Source organism: Fopius arisanus, unplaced genomic scaffold, assembly GCF_000806365.1.
Source record: "Fopius arisanus strain USDA-PBARC FA_bdor unplaced genomic scaffold, ASM80636v1 scaffold00018, whole genome shotgun sequence".
NCBI lineage: Eukaryota > Metazoa > Arthropoda > Insecta > Hymenoptera > Braconidae > Fopius > Fopius arisanus.
In genome coordinates, this window is record NW_011887757.1 from 1,280,740 (window position 1) to 1,300,513 (window position 19,774).

Below are 19,774 nucleotides of genomic sequence, written 5' to 3' on the forward strand. Positions count from 1 at the left end.
ATAGTTGACTGACTTTATTCAATAATTCGGTTTTTTTCTGGGTGCATTATAGGCCTTGTCCACGAATTCTATGGAGAATCTATAGACACTATAGAGAAATTCTATAGACATTCTATAGAAATTCGATATGCGACCTGTAGATATTTTATAGAAAATCTATAGCCAGCCTATAGATATTCTATAGAAAATCCATGGGCAGTCTATAAAAATTCTATAGCCAATCTATAAAAAAATCAACAGAAAATTTTGGCGAATGCGACAAGTTTCTCCCGAAAATTCCTCGACCCGTTCGATCTCACATGTATCGACTCCTGACGGATACACGTAAAATATAAAGAATGTATTTAATAACGAGAAAATTTCAGTATTTACATTTTATATTATGTCATTTACACTGCATGCACGAGTTGTACCTGGGACCTCTCGTTGTACATCTCATCTAGATAAAATTCTAAACATCTTTAAAACCACATTATTTTGTTCTTCGTTTCTTTGTACATTAAATGGGTAATAGGTACTTGTTGAACAATGTGTTATTCGGAGTACATTATATTTAATCATCAACGACTTTAGACTCGAAAATGCATTTATGACAAGACTTTTCTGCTCGGTATATGTGTTTTTTGTTTTGGTAAAGTCGTTGATCATGATTTGTCTTTTTTTTTTTTTCATTCACTGATTGAAGCCATCATGTTGATCACCAAAATTTTTCTCTTGAGAGCTGTAATTAACGTTGATGCTGGGATTTGTTGGGTCCTTTAGATCCGCCACTTGGCGTAGCGTTGATACTTAGGCTCGAGTTGTAGTGCTAACTCCTCTAAATCCTCGGTTGCTTGGTATTCATAGCCCCTACGGAGTTGTATTTCCTTCGGCTTTGTTGTATCCATTTGCTCCTCAATCTCCACTTCCTCTTCCTCACTCGACACTGTCAAATCCCCGAAAGAAACATTAATTCGTGTAATTCCAAGATTTCACACGTGGAGAAATCCACTGGAAAAATTTATACCTTCCCCAATAAATTCCATTGCAATTCTCTCCAACCAATTAGACTAATTTCTTAGAGAAAATTTAACAGATTTATTTTTTTGGCGTATAAATTTTATTTTATTGAGCAGTTTCAACTATAAAAAAGATGTTTTTATAGAAATTCAATGAAATTAGAAAAATGTGGTAGGTTTTTCTAGAAAATTTCTTACGTTAAAATGCAGTGAGAGAAAGAATCACCTAATTAAAAAAATAATTAAATGAAGTTTCAGTAGAAATTCGAAACGATGTCTTTCAGAAATCATTTTTACTCCAGATTTTTCTATTTTCCAAGAGAAGACTATTTTCAATCAGGAATTTTTTCTCTCGGCAAAAAAAAAACTCGAGGGGAGGGTGAGAATAACGCGAATTAAAAAAAATTCTTCAACTCCGCGAAAAAATTCCCGCCCTCCCCCCGACTTGGAAAGATTTTGTATTATGATACCAGAATTAGTCAAAGAAGTCAAGGGAACAGAGGACAAATGAAACAAAAAAATGTCAGGATTACTATCACTGAATGATTAAAACACCGTAAGGAATGGCCTCAGCGTCCACGAATTCGTCGGCCGATTCTTCTCAATACGAAATCCTTCCGTAATCGTAAGAAATTGTCATTCATTCTATTTACTCTGATTTCATACATCAAATTGATTTTGAACATTGAGCCAACATTGCGCCAACATTGGCCCAACACTGAACCAACGCTGTGCCAACATTGAACCAACATTGCGCCAAGGTTGAAGTAAAAGTGAATATTTCAAAAATGAGCAAATCACTCATCCTAAAATAAAGCCTTCACCAAATATTCTTTGAATTACCATCGAAAAACTAAAAAAAGCTGACACACACACATCCATACATACAACCATGATCCAAAATCATCATAGCCTTATAGCTGATCACGAAATCAGTCATCCCGCCACAAGAAATCGATAAATTTCGGACTTCACGAATACAACGTGTCCATTCGCAAGCAAAAAAGCCTACAAGCCGCTAAAAAAATAAAAATAAAAAAAACAAGCCAGTCACCACCTCGAGAAAGCCCATCCAAATTTTTTAAGAAAAACTCACCTGGTGCTGTTGCTGATCTGTTCCTCGCACTTAATTTTCCCAATGACCATCAAATCTCCACCGATCGCCCCCCGTCCAACGTCCTCCCCAATCCCAGACTCTCCATTATCAACAAAAACACTTGCTTTAATTAGAATAGTACCCCCGATGCCCTGATCAACCTCTGGAATGTCATAAAACTTGTCATCCTGATCCTTGAAGGCCACATTATCAGTCCTGATGCACACAGATGAGCATTCAGAATCAATTCCCGAGTCAAGACTCTCCTGAAAGCTGTCCCTCGCCTGTGGATTCTCCAAATTATCATCAGAAATCGATACATTAGCTTCTTCAATTCCCGAGTCCTGACTGTTCCTATGGACATTCCTCGATTTATCAATCAAAAGATTCGTCGGTGACCTCGACGCCTGATTATCCTCCTCCCCACATCCCTCCCCAATACTCTGAACACTCGACACCTTCAGCACAACATTATCCTGTCTCTCTCTCTCCTGATCATTAACCCCTGAACTACCAAAATCATCCACTGGCTCATCGAAATCGATGAAATTCTCACTGGCACTAACGGATTCGAGAATAAACGTCAGGACATCTCTGACGTCTTCCTCCAGACACTCAATCTTTTCGCCGTCTTCTCCTTCCCTTCCTGCCCCACCTTCCACTCCTTCTACTGCTTCCACTCCTTCCACTCCTTCCACTCCTTCCACTCCTTCCACTCCTTCCACTCCTTCCACTCCTTCCACTCCTTCCACCTCCCCCCCTTCGACCCCCTGATTCCCCCCACATTTATCATCCCCTGTACCCTCCACCTGATTACCCTGTACTTCACTCACCCCAACGCAACAATCATCCCCTAAATCACGAAAATCATCACCTCCACTCTCTAATTTATGTACATCAGTATCCTCCCCTCCAATAATCAATACAGTACTGTTCCTTAATCTACAACTGTTAATACTGTCCTCTGTACCATTATCACAAGTTATCATATCCCCATCGATCTCCCCGCACTCCCCAATCATAATCGAGTATTCGGATTTGTAAGTAACAGGTACACTAGTATCATCTCCACGTTTAACCACTTTATCAATATTTTGTGAACAATCGAGCTCATCGTCCTCGATAACACCCGACAGCCGTCTATCGACATCCTGATTATCACTCGTATCATTATCGATGCCCAATAGTTGATCAACACTGAGGGACTTGACAGGATCGCACATCGATGTTGTTGATGACTTTGAAGTGTCTGATATACTCCTCTGTAGGGGCTGTCGATCCCTCAAGTACTGGTGGAACCTGTCCCCCAGTGCCATCATGCTGTCCTGAATGTGCCTAACAGGTACCTCCGGTTTATCAGGAAAAGCGCTAAATAGGTTTCCGGGATTCTGAAAGAGACCGAGAAGTCTCTCCAAGCTCGATTGTTTAGGTACATCGATTATCTTTGGTTCCTCTGGCCTAGGCTCGAGGGTTAGTGTTTTATTTACAGTCGAATCGGTATCATCGATGACAACTGGTGATTTGTCCTCGACATCAGGTGGTTCAATGTCTGGTGTTGTGGGGAGTAATGTTGTAATTGTCTTGTCAACATCTACAGCACCAGAATCCGGTGTTGGGAGTCTTTCGTCTAGGCTGTCAGCGCTCGAAGAGCTCCCCAATCTCGAGTCATCTGATGACGATCTGAAGACACTGTCTGAATCATCTGAATCCACTCTGTCCGGCATTTCCACTCGGTAATTAAAGCCTATTGTGATGTTTGTACTGGCTGTTACGATATTTTTAACCGGTGGTATCGAACCCTCGACGACTGTCACGCGAAAACGCGATGTGCCACTTGTCGGTGGAAAGAAACACGGGGGTGAGGCTAGAGATGGTGGTGTTATTGGTGATGATGAGGCTGAGGAATTAGTTGAGCTTAGGGATGCCTCCGACACACGGGATACGACGAAACGACTTCGCGATGGACTTGGAATTGGACTTGCTACTGGGGATGGTATTGGTGATGGTGCTGGTGAACGCAGACGACCACCAGTTGTACGTTTTGGCTCTAGCATTGTGGTACGATTGTTTGGATCACCAGCACCTTGGGGTGCTGATGGGGAACGTGGCAGTGTCTGACAGGTCAGCGATATTTTACGGGAATTAACGCTTGACAGACGACTACGGTGTTGGGGACTACCTGATTCCTCTGTACTCGAGTCCGTCGATATTGGCTCGTCATTCCGAGCGCAGTAACTCCGGATTTCAGAGACTATTGACAAGTACGTTTCCATCATCGATGGCTGAAATCAACAGGCAACGCCACGGGATTAGAATCTTACCATCTATTTACTTTGATCAACAATGAGTCATTGAAAAGTTAACGAGTGATTTTACGGGTCTGTCGCCAAATTTGTGACGTATAGCTTGAAAAATTCATGTGATGATTTGTCATGTGACACGTCCTCTCATTTTTGGCATCCCTTTCGTGGCCAGGGGTCGGGCAAGATGAAACTGCTTCTTATTTTTTATTCGCACCAAGTTCTTAGAGGCTTTCAATTATTTGGGATTTTAGTCTAATGCGAAATCGCGTACCTTCGGTTACAAGGCCGTTTCAACATTTTTTGGGGAATCCTTTTGGAATCTTTTATTTTCACCACAGATTTCATGTTCTTTTACTTTATTGCAACTTGTTGAATAAATTTTCAAACTTGAATAAAAACCGGTGATTCAGTCTTTTGCCCGAAGTCCACGAAATTTTATAAAAAGGGAATTCCCCTGGTTTTGGCCTGGTCGGTAATTCAGTTGTTTACCCTCTGTTTCATTTTGCTCCACCCTTTTTCATTACTTGAACTATCCACGAATCACTGAATTTTGACTGAGTTTTAACTGAGTTTTGAGATTAAGATATAGTTTTAGGTGTCAAAGTGAAGATAATTACCGCTTTACTCCACGTCTTCTCGTCGAGATCAATTTGCGTGATGTTAACATTCTTCTTCATAGCTAAACACAGGAATGTCAAGCCCGTCAGTTGAATGTGATTATCCCTGAGGTCTATCCTCTGCAGGCTCTCATTTTTTCCGACAATCTCAGCCAGTGCCATTATTCCTTTGTTCATCAGCCCAGTCGCCTGAACCCCAAGCTGAAGTAATACTGTGTTATGCTTTAATGCTTCCTTGCAGATATCCAGAAAGTCATCGCTCAGTCCGTTGTGACCGATGTTCAGTGTCTCAAGACTTTTCGATTGTGCCTGGAGAATAAATTACGAATCAGACAGAAATTATCTCGAAATCTTACAGAATTTCATTTCCTAACAACTTCTTTGAGACTCTATGGTCTCTAGCTATTTTTATATCGAATGTAACATTTGATTTGAATTTTATTTCATGTAGAATATTTCGAGGTTTCCAATTGGTTTCCGAAAATTTTTTAATGATTATGAAATTGAAGGTTAAATAGAGATTAAAAGTGACGGTATCATGGAATTTCATCAGGACGAATGTAGATATTCTGATTGATTGAGAAAAAATGGAATCCGTCCGGTAGCTTTTGAGATCTTGAGGAGAAACGAAATTTATAAAAAAAACTATAGCTCAGGAATTATTGAACCGATCGTTTTCAAACAGCGCGCCAAAGCAAAAGTTAGTGATACCAATCATAAGTTGGAAGTTCAGATTTTTAGCGACAAATTCCATTGTATTTATATTGAATTGTCTAAAAATTCATCTTCAAAATTTCGAATTTACCGGAGATATGATCTAAAAACAATTTTTCGTGTTTCATAACATTCTAGATAATTTGCGATTGCAATTAGAGAATCAAAAAATCGGTCAAATACAAAACAAAGAGGATAAATTGTTGAAGAGTGGAAAATCCAGATATTGATTCCAGGCATTTGCCAAGTTGACAGAAAAATAATAAAAAATATGGAGCTCACCAGGCGTCATGATGGAAAAAGGAATATATTTGATAATCAATGACAATATAGAATCAAAATGAACTGTCAAATAGTACCGATAGTAAATTGTGGATTTTTCATTACATTTTTGTAAACCTGTCAGATCCCTTGGAATCAATATCTTTACCCTCCCACAATTTTTCCTACATTTTCTCATTTTTTTTATAATCATTAGAGTAAAAAAAAATCAAAATGTTCCTTTGCGCTTTGTCAGTCCCAATATTCGATGATAATATGATGATGATAATGATAATGATAATATTTATTACCTACATATTTATTTTCTAGAACTTGAAAAATGATTGACTTTATTTTTATTTTCTAATTAGTCAAGGGATTCTAATTACCATTATTCCTTCATTTATATCAAAGACTAGAGATCAAGGAAATTATAATTAGGATCAGGGGAAATTGTTTGGAATTGGAATGGATGGTGCGGTAAATTTGTGAGAAGTCAGAATGAAATTGATTTTTCTGTTGTGAGATCAGAATAAACTGACGTACAATTGTTTCGGCGAAATCTCCAGAGCAAATTTTCGATAGGTGATTGTTCCAGAGTATAAGTATCTTGAGCCCTCTACTGCCCTCATCCCTGGACTGATGGACGAGTCCATCGAGTATATTATGAACCCCTTGATCTTTAATGTCATTATTACTGACATCGAGAAGTTGCAGACAATTGTTGACCCTCAGGAGAGCTCCCAGCTGTATCGCGTCAGCCTGTGTAAGATTATTATCCGCCAAGTACAATTCCTTGAGGCCAGTATTCAATTTCAATGCAGCAACTGGAAACAAAGAAATAAGTGAAGTGTTTTGACTTTTTTTTATTTAATATTTACTAGTGTTTCTCTGTTAATCAACAATTTGCTTCCGAATGATTCAATGATACGTCGGTTTGACAACTGCAAAGACTCGATTTTTTTTTGAGCACAATTATTTTTAAAACTTCAAAATGTAATAAGAATTTCACTGAAATTTATATTTTTTGTTATAAAAGTCTGGCGAAAATCCAATTATTTATTTATTTTTTTTCTCCTTCATCCAAAAACTAGTTTAAGGCCCGACTGGACTATTTATCGAATGTCATCTTTTGTTTAAATTTTATCTTTTTAGCCTAAAATACATTAAAATTTGGGATCAAATTTGTGTTGCGAGAGCTACTCGAATGGTTATAAAAAAATAATGAAAAAAAAGAGGAAAAATTATTGAAGGGCGCTAAAGAGCGATATTGTTTAAAAGGGATCTACCAAGTTTACAAAAAAATAATAAAAATTACGCAGCTTACCATTGCTCTCCAGAAGATTGAGTGACAGCTAGATGCAATAGTAAGCTACGTATTTTTTATTATTTTTTAGCAAACTTGGTAAATCCCTTTTAAATAATATCGATCTTTAGCGCCCTTCAATAATTTTTCCTCTTTTTTTTCATTATTTTTTCATGTCCATTCAAGTGCTTCCCACAACACAAAATTGATCCCAAATTTTAATGTTTATTAGATTAAAAAGATGAAATTTAATCAAAAGTCGGCGTTTGATAGATAGTCCACCCGGGCCTTAACGTTTTTATTTAATTCGGATGATTTTATCATGGTGAGAACACTTTTTTCGAAGAGATCACCGGAAATGACATCTCAATGGCTGAGTCCTAAGAATTTTTCTCAAAAATTTTCCAAAATCGTTGTTAAACGATTATCTTCAATATAATAAAAAATGTTTAATCAACTATTTCATTTTTTTTAATCGTCAAAGGAGATCTGTCACCGATCTATTATGTCTACATTATAACGATCATAATCTTTAGTTTATCATATATTTTTAAATATAACATAATTCTTTTATTACGGAAAACGGATTTAAAAAATATATTTAAATATCGAAAAAATGATAAGAAATCGAGAAATGATCAGAAAAAATGTACTCCATCCGTTTTACGTTCTTGAAGATATTTCAAAAACAATGGGTCGCATCTGATGCCAGAATTAGTCATCGTGACACAAAAAATGAATATTTTGAATTTGAGGAATACAATGTCTTCATTCGGAAGCAAAAAAAAAAGAAGAAAACACTCAACACAACTATTCATCCTCACACTTTTGTTCTGTTAATACTTCTGGGGGATTACCTAGGATAACAAAAGCTTGTCCCGCGAGGCGACAATTCTCAACTTTGAGTATTTGCAAATGAGAGACTAATTGCAACGGTCGCCTGAGAATATTCATGTGCTGCTGGGTCAGTACAATGCCCTTAGCGTCCAATTGCTCCAGGCACAGGGTTTTTTTTATCATTTGTCCACACGCCTGCCAGCCACGTGTACCTATATTACCATTACTCGAGATGTCAACGTGTTTTGCTGATTCGTAGTACTCGATCATGTCGAATATTGTCTCCGCACTCTCGTCGGTGAGGCCCGATTTTTCAAGATCTATTTTACGAAATTGAAGCCTCTTGAACACCTCCTCCAGCGGCTCGCAGTTCTTCTTCTCCAGGACCCCTTCCTTCAGGCTGAAGTCCTCGCAACGGCCGTTTCGAATTTCTAAATTCTGGGGGAAGAATTTTTATAGATTTGTGCTATTATTTTTATTTTGGTTCACGGGATTTTTAATTGTGTAGCGAAGTGCTAAAGGTGATAAGAATTTTTTTGGTTTCGGTGAGAATTAATAGGTCTAGAACTAGTGGATAAATTGAATTGAAATCTCGGGGAATTTTGGTATTTGAAATTCATCACTTCTGGAATTAAATTTTTTATCTTTTTTATGAATAATGACTCGCAACAACAAATCCATTAGAAGTTCTAGAAGAATCTTCGGCTTTTCCCTAAATTCCCCTCATCCTTCTGATTTTAGAAGAAAACATCAAGAAACTTTTTTCCTCCAAAATTTAATCACCTCCAAAAACAGTCTTTTAACATTTCCCTCTAAAATCAATAGTTCCCGAGATAAATCAAAGATTCATGAAAAAAAAAAATTGAACCAATCAAATTCGACTTGGCCTGTTTTTCAGGGATATCTCTCCAACCGCTGGAGATACGGAAAAGTCCATGAGAACCTTTTTTGTAGCTACGAACCGCCTCCACAAAAAAGATCCTGACGAAAAAATCTGTATCTCACGCAGACCCCGAGATATTCAACCGAAACCAGTAAATCCTGTGCTACTGACAAAAACAATCATACAAACCAAATTGTTCTTATTAAACTTTACCACTTCGCTACCAAAATAATGGTTGATATTACCTCGAGCTGGTCTAAGACTTTTTTAAGAGGTTCGGCGCAATGACGCTGACAAGATTCTTTGTACGAAGATAGCAAAATGTCCCGGGTAAGATCCTCCGCTGTGCAAAAATGTACGGTACATATTCAAGTTTATGGAGAAAAAATCCATGAAATAAAGTGCAATTTTATTTCCAAATCGTTACAATCCTTCGCCTCCATCTCACATTTCCATTTTATTTCCATCTTAATCGAGTAAATGAGAGTGAATGACGGGTGGATACTGGATGATTAATGGGATAGACATGAAAATACAGCACTTAATGTCGGCCAAAAGTCGTATATTTCCTTTTATTGTTATATGATGCATTACAATAGTTTATCATTCTCCATCAGTATAAATAATATATCCAACGAGTGGAATATCACACAACACATCAGACTGAAAAACAAATCTAGTCTAGTATATCGTGACTCAGTCTTGATTAAACAATCGATGTACAGTTCTTAGTTCGAGATCATCGATAAGGAAGGTCATGAAGATTTCAATAAATAAATCATCCTCCAGGAGTGAAAAAAAAAAAGAGGTGGCATCGGTGGTAGTGATTTATCACGTTATCACTGAATAATCCTCCGAGCCAATAAGACAATTTATGTTTAGTCTGCTAATTTTTTTTTTCCCTAATTACTCTAATCACACTGATGCATCAAAATAACGAAAATAAAAAAAGCCCATGAAAAATCGTTGAAAAGGAAATAACCAAAACAATTGTACTCAATACAATTATATTTCTCTCTAGCTGTTGTTTCTTTCTTTCTTTTTTTTTTTCAAACGATTACAACACCACAGGGGTAATTCTTAACATACCGTTGCACTTAAAATTAGTATACAGTTCTGATTGTGAAATCTTTAGGACATCCGAGTGACTCGGGTCTATAAAAAACCTATGAAACCCAGTTAGCCATCAGGATTCAATTACCAAGGATATCCCAGGACAATTAATACAGTAATTATTCCACATTGTCAGAATAATTGGTATAATTATTGACAATTATTGATAATAGGTACAGTACAATATTTACGATGAGAGGACAGGTGATGTAAATGAAGTAATATTGAAAAATAAAATGACTCACCATGAACCCAGGGATTTGCTGGCTCTAGATATCCAGTGACGAGATCCTTGTCATCAGGAAAACTCACTCTCCTGTTATCTCTCCTTCTCCTTCCAGCCAGTGCACTTCGTATTCTTTTACCATCGATGATGACATAGTTGTGTCTAACACTCGTCAATGATTTATTCATTAATATATCATTCTCCTTACAACAATTACCCAAGGGCGACTTTGTTACGTCCGTATCTGGCTTTGTCACTGGTGTATCTGACGTATCCGTTGTTTTATTAGTAACAGTCGTTGTCAAAGTCGACGGGTAATCGTCTGCAGGACTTGGACACTCGCTCATCATGACTTATCCTCCTGATTTTATTGAAATACCTTACCCCCTGGATATTATCACTGACACCCAAATTTCGATAAATAATTTGATAACAAAAATCTGTCAATGGATCAATTACTCAATTTTGATTATTCACCCCAACCCCCCACCCTCACCCACCCACACCCTCCATTGATGGTTTTTTTTGGAATTTGTTGAGATATTGTTTCATTGTTCGTATTGTACTACCCTCTTTACTTTCCTGGTTCCATTGCTCGTTGATTTTCTCGATGGAGTTTATGACGGGGAGGGGGGCTTTATGGTCGAGGGTTATTCCGAGTCACCAGTGAGTTTTTATTTTTTATTAGCGGGGCATTTTGGAATTTTTTTTTTTAGGGGACTGCCCGCAATGGGGTTTCCGGGGAACTAGACACCCGACTACGAGTAGATTATGTGAAATACTACTCATTTACTAGTGCTACACCACTTTACCACTACCCGTGCTCTTTCTCACGGTCCGCCATCATTGTTGCCGTTGGATAAAGCTGAAGTACAAAGTTTGGGATGGACTTGCTGAGGGGGCAACGTAGGGGGCTACTTTGTCGATCAGAATTGGCGGGGAAAATCAAATCTGCGGGGTCGAATCTCATCTTTCTCAGACGGTATATATATACTTTCACCTTTTTATCACCTACTTTCTTTCTACTTATTTATATTTTGTGTAAACTCATAAATAATAAACATATTGGTTTATCTCTCTATCTTATTTTGTATGAGGTATTTCGAACACTTTTTCACCCGATCGCTTTCCATCTGGACAAAATTTTCCGTCCTTTTCTATGCCATGAGGAGCGTGTCACATTTTTTTTTTTCACATTTTTTTATTCAATCCAAAAAAGGTTTGAATTTTTCAATAACGTGGCTTTTTGATTTTCAAGTGGCCAGAGCTAAAAAAAATTTAAAAATTCAACTTTTGGTGCCTTTTTTTTAATTTGTGTTTTTGGATGAATTTTGAGGAAAGAATATAAAAAAAATTTAGGATGATAAAGTTTATGAAATTTTCGCTTCTTTCAAGGAGAAACTTCATTTTTGTTGACGCTCGAAGATTTCAAATGAACTGAAATAATTTTTATTCACGATATTAGTTTATACGAAAAAAATAAATAATTTAATCAATTATATTTTAGAATTTAATCAATGATATCTTATAATTGATTTACATATATAGATTATACTTGAAATAATTATAAAAATCTATTTTTCATCCGTGTTCAGCGAAAATCGACTATACTAGCCTCAAGTATTTTCTTTTGGGTGTTCAAGTCTAATCCGGAATTTCGAATTCACCGCAGGTGAAAGGGATTTTCTCGCATTTTCTGGAAAGTCTGTTAAGTCTCTTCGAAGATTTTGAGGGATTCTAGGAAGAATTTCGCTGGTCGTTTTAGGAATGTCTTTAATTTGCGATGAATCTGTACAGGTTTTTGAATTCTCGAAAGATTTATTCAATGTCCTTGAATCGTCTCAAAATTCATGGAAATTCTTTGATTTCCTATAAGATTTCCACAGATTTCCCGAGTTCTTTCAAAATTCAGTGTACATTCCTGTAAATTCCTGGAATTCCCAAAAAATTTCTCCGAATTCTTTGAATTTTTTCTTAATCCATAAAAATTCCGCGAATTTCCGTGTAACTTCGTTAATTTTTTCAAAGATCGACTAAATTTCTAGAGATTCCTGAAATTCTCTCTAAATTGACAGCGAATTCTTTGAATTTCCGAGCGATTTTCAAAAATTCTCTGTTCCCCAAATTTTTCAAAAAGTCCGTAAATTCCATAAAAACTCCGAAAATTCGTTTGAATTTCCCTCAAATACCTCGAGACTCCCTCGATGCTCCCAGAATTCACAAAAAACTTTTCAATTTCTAAAAAGTTCTGGAATTCCCTCCAAATGCCTAGGTTGCGCACGGGCATCTGCGCATCTCGCGATGTTCGAAGCGATTCGAAGCGGCAGTCGCCAGTAGAAATCGATTGACAGTTTGTTTATATCATTTCTACTCTTAGTAACATAAGACATTGTTGCTTGCCTCAAGGGGAAGAGACTTCAGACATTTTTACTGGGTGAGTCGATTTTTCAAATTTTTTCGTACCCGCGTTATCCATTTTTTCACCGGGTTTTGTTTACGTAATGGAAGCCAGGTTATGTTGACACCCGGATGTCATCTGATTGATAAGAATTTCGGTAAACCTGTGATAAGGGGAACAAGGGGATTAATTAATTTTATTAGACACGAGTTCAAGGTTGAGATAATTTTGAAATTATCTCCGTAGATTCTCCGATAATATTATTTGCAGTCTCAACCGCAACTTCCGGTATTGAATAAATTATAATTCAAGTGCAGTTTGAATTTTACAGAGAAAATGAATTCATAACGAAAATTCTCTTTTTCTTGTATTATTTATGTTTTTTAATTTTCGGAAAATCCATTAATTGCTAAATACCAAATTTATCTATTTATCTTTATTGACACATAAAAATATTGTAAATTGAGAATTAAATAATTATTAAACAATAATATTTAATAATTGTTCACGTTCTGATTATCGCAATTAACTGATTTTGAAAATGAAATTTGTGGAAATATTTGAGTAATTTATATTTTCCATAATTTTCCCAGTGGATTTCACTCGAAAGAAAAGACTTTTTTCCGAGTTTGAACAATTCCAATGATTTATTCATAAGAAACAAATGTTAATATCATTTAATTGAATTTGACAAATTCATCTAATCCAATACAATTGACAAATTTGATAATTGATAATCTTAATCTATGGTGAAAGGTACTTGAACATCTCGATCCCAATGAATTTATTCGTGATTAGCATTGTTAATTAGCAACAGGGGCAGTGCGTTGTTTAAAATTACTCCATAAATATCAACAATCAATTCTGTTTACGACTTATCACTGAGCAAATAATTAGCACTTAATGCTCGTTTTTTCGGTAACGAGGGCTTCTTCTTCTTTTTATTAGTGCGCGGACGAGTGCTCGTTGTTGGAACGTCTTCAGAGCTTGAGCTGTCGGTGAAATTTTCGACAGTCGGTTTATTTTTTATTTTCGCCACGTGAATAGTGGCCGTCGCAACAATTCCACTGCGTCGGAATTTCTTCTTAGGATCGGGTTTGGCCTTCTGGGGCTTCGGCAGTTTTCCCACTCCAAAAAGCTTCAGGGAATCCCCCGTTTCGGTGGCTGGCGCTGGCTGCTGGTCCTCCAGTGGATTCGAACCCGAAATCACGGCTTTCTGGCGTTTGAATCGAATTCTCTTCTTCCGCGGGTTCTTCTGGGACTCGTCCTCCGGATTTTCCTCACTCGCTTGACTCTTCGGGGCTCGAGCTGAGTTACGAGTGCTCTTCTTACTTTTTTTCGTGTCAGACTTGCCGGAGGAGTTCAGCGATTCCAATTTCTTCGAACAGGATCTGGAATTCAAGGATTCCAATCAATAAATATTTTAAATTGATCAGATTAATTGGTCAGTTGTCCTGTTGGCGTTTCACTTGTTAGAAATTTACTTGAGCAGTGCCTCGCTGTTCTTCTGACACATCAAGGCTAGTTGGGAAACTCCCCAGCTCAGTGGAGCCCTGAACTCATCATTATCCTGATTGCAATCGATATCAGAGACTCCAGTCCATATCTGTTGTCTCAAAGATGTCAATTTGATCTGGACGTCTTGGCTTCTAGGAAGTATTGGAGACAAATACCTCATGAATCTGTAGATAAAATCATTCATTCATCAGTCCATTACATAAAGCCCAAATATTTTTACTAATTAATAAGTTAATAAATAAATCAGACTGGATTAGTTAATATAGAAATTAGAGTATAGAAAAAATTCCAATAATCGAAAAACCTATCACTCGCCGAAAAATTTATGGTGAAACAACAATTCTAGATGATTCTTGCACTCGATACTCCACTCTCTTTCTACTTCATTAATTTTTTGTGATAATTCTACTGGAGATTAGAGAGTTGTAGAGATTCAGAGTTTTAGAAGAAAATGGAAGATCGTTAATGAGTAATTATTATTCTATTTTAGTTTTTTTTTATAGACTCGCTACCTAGGGGGCTGGGTGCCTCGTGTTCTCCGAGGAACTTTGCAGGTGATTTTCTCGCTGACAGACTCTTCGACGAAGGCCAGGGTGTGGGGTCTCAATAATGGAAGAGTCTCGGTCTCGTATTCCTTTTTTTCCACCTCGTATCGCTTTTCAATAGCTGAGTAAGTCTCTTTGAAACTCCTACGCAGGCTTGCGCTTTTCCTCGGATTTTCCAGTGGTGCTGTCATGTAATATTCATCAGCTGAATCTGTCAAGTCACAGCACATGTCGCTTCCCGGGTCAGTCGCTGGCAAATCCATCACAGACCGACGATTCTAAGTTTTCACAGAGATTTTTCAAGATCAGTACATGAGGAACTTCAAATAAATAAAAGAGTTCAACAATTTCGTTATCTGTTTTTGTAAATATCAATTAATCTCGAAAACTTTTGGATTTAGAGGAAATTGTCAGGGGACTTTTCTTTCCGAAATTTCATTGGCTACAAAAAAGTCCTTTGACGTTTTTATCTCAAATACATTGTTTACGTGAAACTGAGTAAAACAATTGAAAATTCCAGAAATCGTTCCCCTGATTTTTTCCATTTTTCAATTTCACGGAGGAATTGGAGGGAAATTAATAACATCCAGTGAATTCGGGAGAAGAGGAAGAAATAGAGAATAAATCTGAATATTTATCTCACGTAAATAAATATTTGGGGGGAATTTTTTAATGTATGACTCACTAGTAATTTTTGTCGTATGTTTCTGCTGTCTTCCATTTTCGTCTTTTTCCTAATTTTCCTCGGTTTATTTGAATTCCTGGATCTTGGCAGTTGTGGCGATGGTGGTGGTACTGACAGATAGTGAGATCGATAATCCCCTGAGGTTTCGGAATCCAATAAAATAGTCGCCTCACTCGTCCCTAATTTCATTTCCTCTGACGAACTATCTGACGTATCGCCCTCATCACTTTGATCCAAACAGAGCCATTAATTGGGTTTTCAGTGAGGTAACTCATTAATTAGTTTATAATTACCTTGAGTAATCAGTGAGATTTATGTTCGTGGGTTCGTCAGCACTAGATCCTTCTTTCATCAGGCGAACCAAAATTTTGTTACGCAATCTCTCCTGGAGACAAAAGCCAATGAACCACGTCATGAATTATTGATTATCTCGAGAACTATCGGTTCTACAAAAAATTGCTAAGGAACTTTTTTGTGACTAACGAAGTTCCGGATAAAAAAGTTCTCTGACATTTTCTTGTGAAATGGATAATTAAGAAGATAATGAATTATTTGGAAGAACATTTAGCGCAGCATTTCGTGAATGAATTTTTATAAACGTTTTTGTAAATCAGTTATTATCTAGCGAAATAATGATTGTGGAGGAAAATGTTTAGGGAACTTTTTGTCCGAAATTTTGGTAGGTAAAAAATACTTCTTGGGAATTTTTTCGTGAAATCGTTAGTTTTCAAGGTATTACGGATGAAAAGAGATGGCTATTTTCACCTTCGTTGGGTCATCGTCGGAGAAGTCGAGGAGAGTCTCACAAAATGCTTTGCCGATTTGCTCGTAATCTTGAGCGCAAAAATGGGTTCCATTTCTAGATCCTAATTTTGATCCACCCATCGATGCCTCCATGGTGTAGCTATTTTGCACACCCATGAGCCACACGACAACCCTACTGGTGCCTTCTTTCCCCTTTTCAATGTGGAATTTGCAATTCTCGAAGGAAAACTGAAATTTAAGTAATTCAAGAATTTAGGGGTGACCCAGGAAAATGGGACACTTGCGGAAAAGCTTTTTTAACTCCCAGTTAGTCCTTTTTTTCCCAAAAACTGTTGAAGACAGTCTGAAAATTCTGGAAAAACTGGAATAATTTCTTATGATTCTTATGATCGATTTTTTCCCCTTATTCATCCCATTCTACCCACAGTCTATTTTATCCCGTGTCCCCCCTATTTCTCTGATTTTTTTCCAATCTTTATCAATTTTAAATAGAAAGATTTTCCCCGCTGAATAAAAATTAAATGGCAATTTTCCCAAAAATTTTCCCAATTCCTCTGAATTTTCATTCATCAATTTCCACGAATATCTTTAAATCCAAAGGAAATACTCAAATTTTCCCCAAAACCTTTTCTGTAGACTGAAACAAGATCTACAAAAATTTTGATATCTCTCGCGCATTTAGAGATTAAATGAATTTATTACCAAAATTACAGAAATTTGGAACAATTCTCAAAATTTTCAGGATTTTTCCTCATTTTCACCGAATAATTACACAAAAAATGAAATATTTGTTGACTTCCAGGTCATTAGATCAGCAAAACAATGTAATATAATATTAAAATGCCTAGATTTCCTGAAATATTCATGAAATTTGAGGAATTTCTGGGATTCAGCCCTGAAAATTGAAATAAAAACTAAAAAAAAAATGCAGTGGACCTTGTCAGCAGCATTTTTGTGCAGCATCAGTGGAAAAATCTGCTCTGTGAGTTTTCCATAGCATCCAGCTCTCTTGCTCTCGCAGCCATAAATAAATATATTATGTTTCCTCGAATGTGCATGGAGATCGCAGTAAATAGCAATTCCACACTCTTCCATTAATCTCCTTATCATGAGTTTCGTGTGCCAAACGGAGGGATAACTCTCTCGCATAACAGTGCGATATTGACGATTCAGATCTTTTCCAGAGAGTGAACACCTGTTGTTACCGACAATTACTCCGTCTGGATTCAGCATCGGTACCAATTTGAATATGAATCTCTCCCGGAGTTCCTTAAAACCATCAAAAATCAATGCTCCACATAAAAATAAATAGAGAATCCTGAGATAAAACGAACATCCATTAAAAATTATTCCATTCTTGATTTTTATTTTTATTTGTCTATATCTATCGAACGTAATCCTTAGTTTAATTTTTATCTTGTAAGAATTTAATATTTTTAATATCTCGAAATTTGGATTTAGAATTCTATTCTGGAAACTATAATGGGTATAAAAAAATAACGATAAAAATAATAATAATTTTAATACTATAGAAATTAAACTATTTAATGCTCTAACAAAATTCAATTGAAGTAGAATATATCGTGACAGGCCCAGAATTTAAGGCTCGAGTGGATTATCTAGAAAAGATAATTTACTCCGAAATTCGGATTCCTAATTACGTTGGTAATTAATCGTCTTCTTCAATAATTGTTAGCTAGCGTTCTACCGGTTGTCAACAACTAGGCCGCTAGCTAACAATTATCGGAAAAAACTATTAATTGACGGAGTAATTAGAAGTTCCAATTTTGGAGTGAATTATCTTTTCCAGACAGTCCGAATTTTCGGTAATTTTTCTTGTATATCGATACAATAATTATTGTTATTATTCCCATCTTTCAATTGCCTCATTAGCGCATGGAAACAAATGTTTTAATTATCGTTTTTTTATTTTTTCAAGTATTTCATACCATTTTTTCTTCAATTATTGTCAAAAAGTGTTTTTTTGCAAAAATTCCAAAATTAAAAAAAAGTTAATAAATCAATTAAATTTTAATTAACATCGATGAAAAAATTATTTAATTTAACGGGTATGTATACACAGGTTTTCCGATTTTATGGATCATAAGGACTCGATTTTACAACAATTACAATAATTATAACAATTAAAATGCTCCGATCGGAAGTAAATAAAAAATCCAATGGTTATAAAAAAATGATAAAAAAGGGGAAAAATTGTTGGAGAGTAATAAATAGAGATATTAATTTCAAGTGATCAGCCCAGTTTACAGAAAAATAATTGGAAATCCCCGCAACAAGGCGATTATCATTTTAGATAGTAATCCTAGGGTCATTTTACCCTCCCCTATATAATTAATAACAGCAACAAAAGGTAATAATTCCCCACCCACTGGTATAACTATTACATTTTTTTCTTGAATATAAAATTGAAAAACCGATTTTTCACAAGAAAATTATTATTCCACTTCACCTTAACCCTTTCTTTCTCAAATAAAAAATAAAAAAATATAAAAATCCACAATCTACATAAAAAGTGGAATAAGAAATTGTCATTGTTATTGGAAAATTAATAGCTTTATGATATATTTGAAGAATAATTGGGAATAATTTCGTGTGAATGTTGACAATTTCGAGGGATTTTTTGATTTTTGAGACTCACTCGCGCCTGATTGGACTCGCCAGTGAGAAAATCGATGATTCCCTTCATCATCCAGCTTGAGGGTGTCTCCCCAGGGTGAACCCTTGCTGTTATGACGATTCCTTTTTTCTTTCGGCCCTCGTCGTTGTAATTTGGGGCTGTTATCGTCAAATAGTGGACACTATTTCCAGCTAATGTTCGACAGAGCAGTCGTAATTTCGTGAAACGAGACTTTACGGGATCGCTGGATATTCTTGTTAGATATTCCTGAAATTTAAGTTGGACGTGTGAATAGAAAAACTTTCTTTGATCAATTTTGTGGAATTTTTATTTGATTATCTATCGGAAGTCTGTAGTGATTTATCAGCAGTTTGGTTTATAAAATCGGTTGTTTCTTGGCAAATCTTTTGCTTTATTTTACCTGCAAGTCTGTGTAGGTGTAGGGATAGCAGTGAGCAAGATAAACCGTGTCCTGATCATGTGGGAATGTTATATTGAATGTTAGAGTATGTTTTTCCTTTTCTTCATCCCTGAAAAAAAAACTGATGATTTCCAAAAGGCATGATATCTCGAAAACGCTCGATTGCAGAGAAAAATGTCATTCGTTTTTGTTTCTAGCTTATGAAATTTTCAATAAAAAATGTTTAGGTGAATTTTCTATTAAAGCCATTTGTTCTCGAGATATCAGGACTGGTAGTTGAAACAGAAAATGAATAGAGAATTCTTTCATTTCCTCCTCCTCCTAAACGTCACGATATCTCGAAAACGGTTGATTTCACGGAAAAATGTCATCCGTTTTCCTTTCTAGCTTATGAAATTTCCAATAAAAAATGTCTAGTCGAATTTTCTATTAAAGCCATTTGTTCTCGAG

General features: G+C 36.2%; 2 protein-coding genes across 2 annotated transcripts in view; both read right to left on the reverse strand.

Moving 5' to 3' along the window:
- Nucleotides 1-832: 832 nt before the first annotated feature.
- Nucleotides 833-11,200, reverse strand: LOC105264050 (uncharacterized). Its single transcript, XM_011300624.1, has 7 exons — nucleotides 10,374-11,200; nucleotides 9,261-9,358; nucleotides 8,153-8,570; nucleotides 6,536-6,816; nucleotides 5,015-5,323; nucleotides 2,095-4,376; nucleotides 833-925 (listed from the first exon to the last, which is right to left on the reverse strand). Exons 1-7 carry the CDS (start codon nucleotides 10,702-10,704, stop codon nucleotides 916-918), a joined length of 3,729 nt encoding a protein of 1,242 aa, XP_011298926.1. The 5' UTR covers nucleotides 10,705-11,200; the 3' UTR covers nucleotides 833-915.
- A 2,306-nt stretch (nucleotides 11,201-13,506) lies between these two features.
- Nna1 (Nna1 carboxypeptidase) overlaps nucleotides 13,507-19,774 on the reverse strand; it is an 8,458-nt gene continuing 2,190 nt past the window's right edge. The window contains exons 4-12 of the mRNA XM_011300588.1: nucleotides 19,325-19,433; nucleotides 18,925-19,170; nucleotides 17,202-17,534; nucleotides 16,266-16,493; nucleotides 15,794-15,885; nucleotides 15,501-15,726; nucleotides 14,783-15,093; nucleotides 14,237-14,434; nucleotides 13,507-14,143 (exon numbers count right to left, since the gene is read on the reverse strand). Coding sequence (XP_011298890.1) covers nucleotides 13,621-14,143; nucleotides 14,237-14,434; nucleotides 14,783-15,093; nucleotides 15,501-15,726; nucleotides 15,794-15,885; nucleotides 16,266-16,493; nucleotides 17,202-17,534; nucleotides 18,925-19,170; nucleotides 19,325-19,433 — 2,266 coding nt within the window. The 3' untranslated portion in view covers nucleotides 13,507-13,620. The remainder of the gene's footprint in view (nucleotides 14,144-14,236; nucleotides 14,435-14,782; nucleotides 15,094-15,500; nucleotides 15,727-15,793; nucleotides 15,886-16,265; nucleotides 16,494-17,201; nucleotides 17,535-18,924; nucleotides 19,171-19,324; nucleotides 19,434-19,774) is intronic.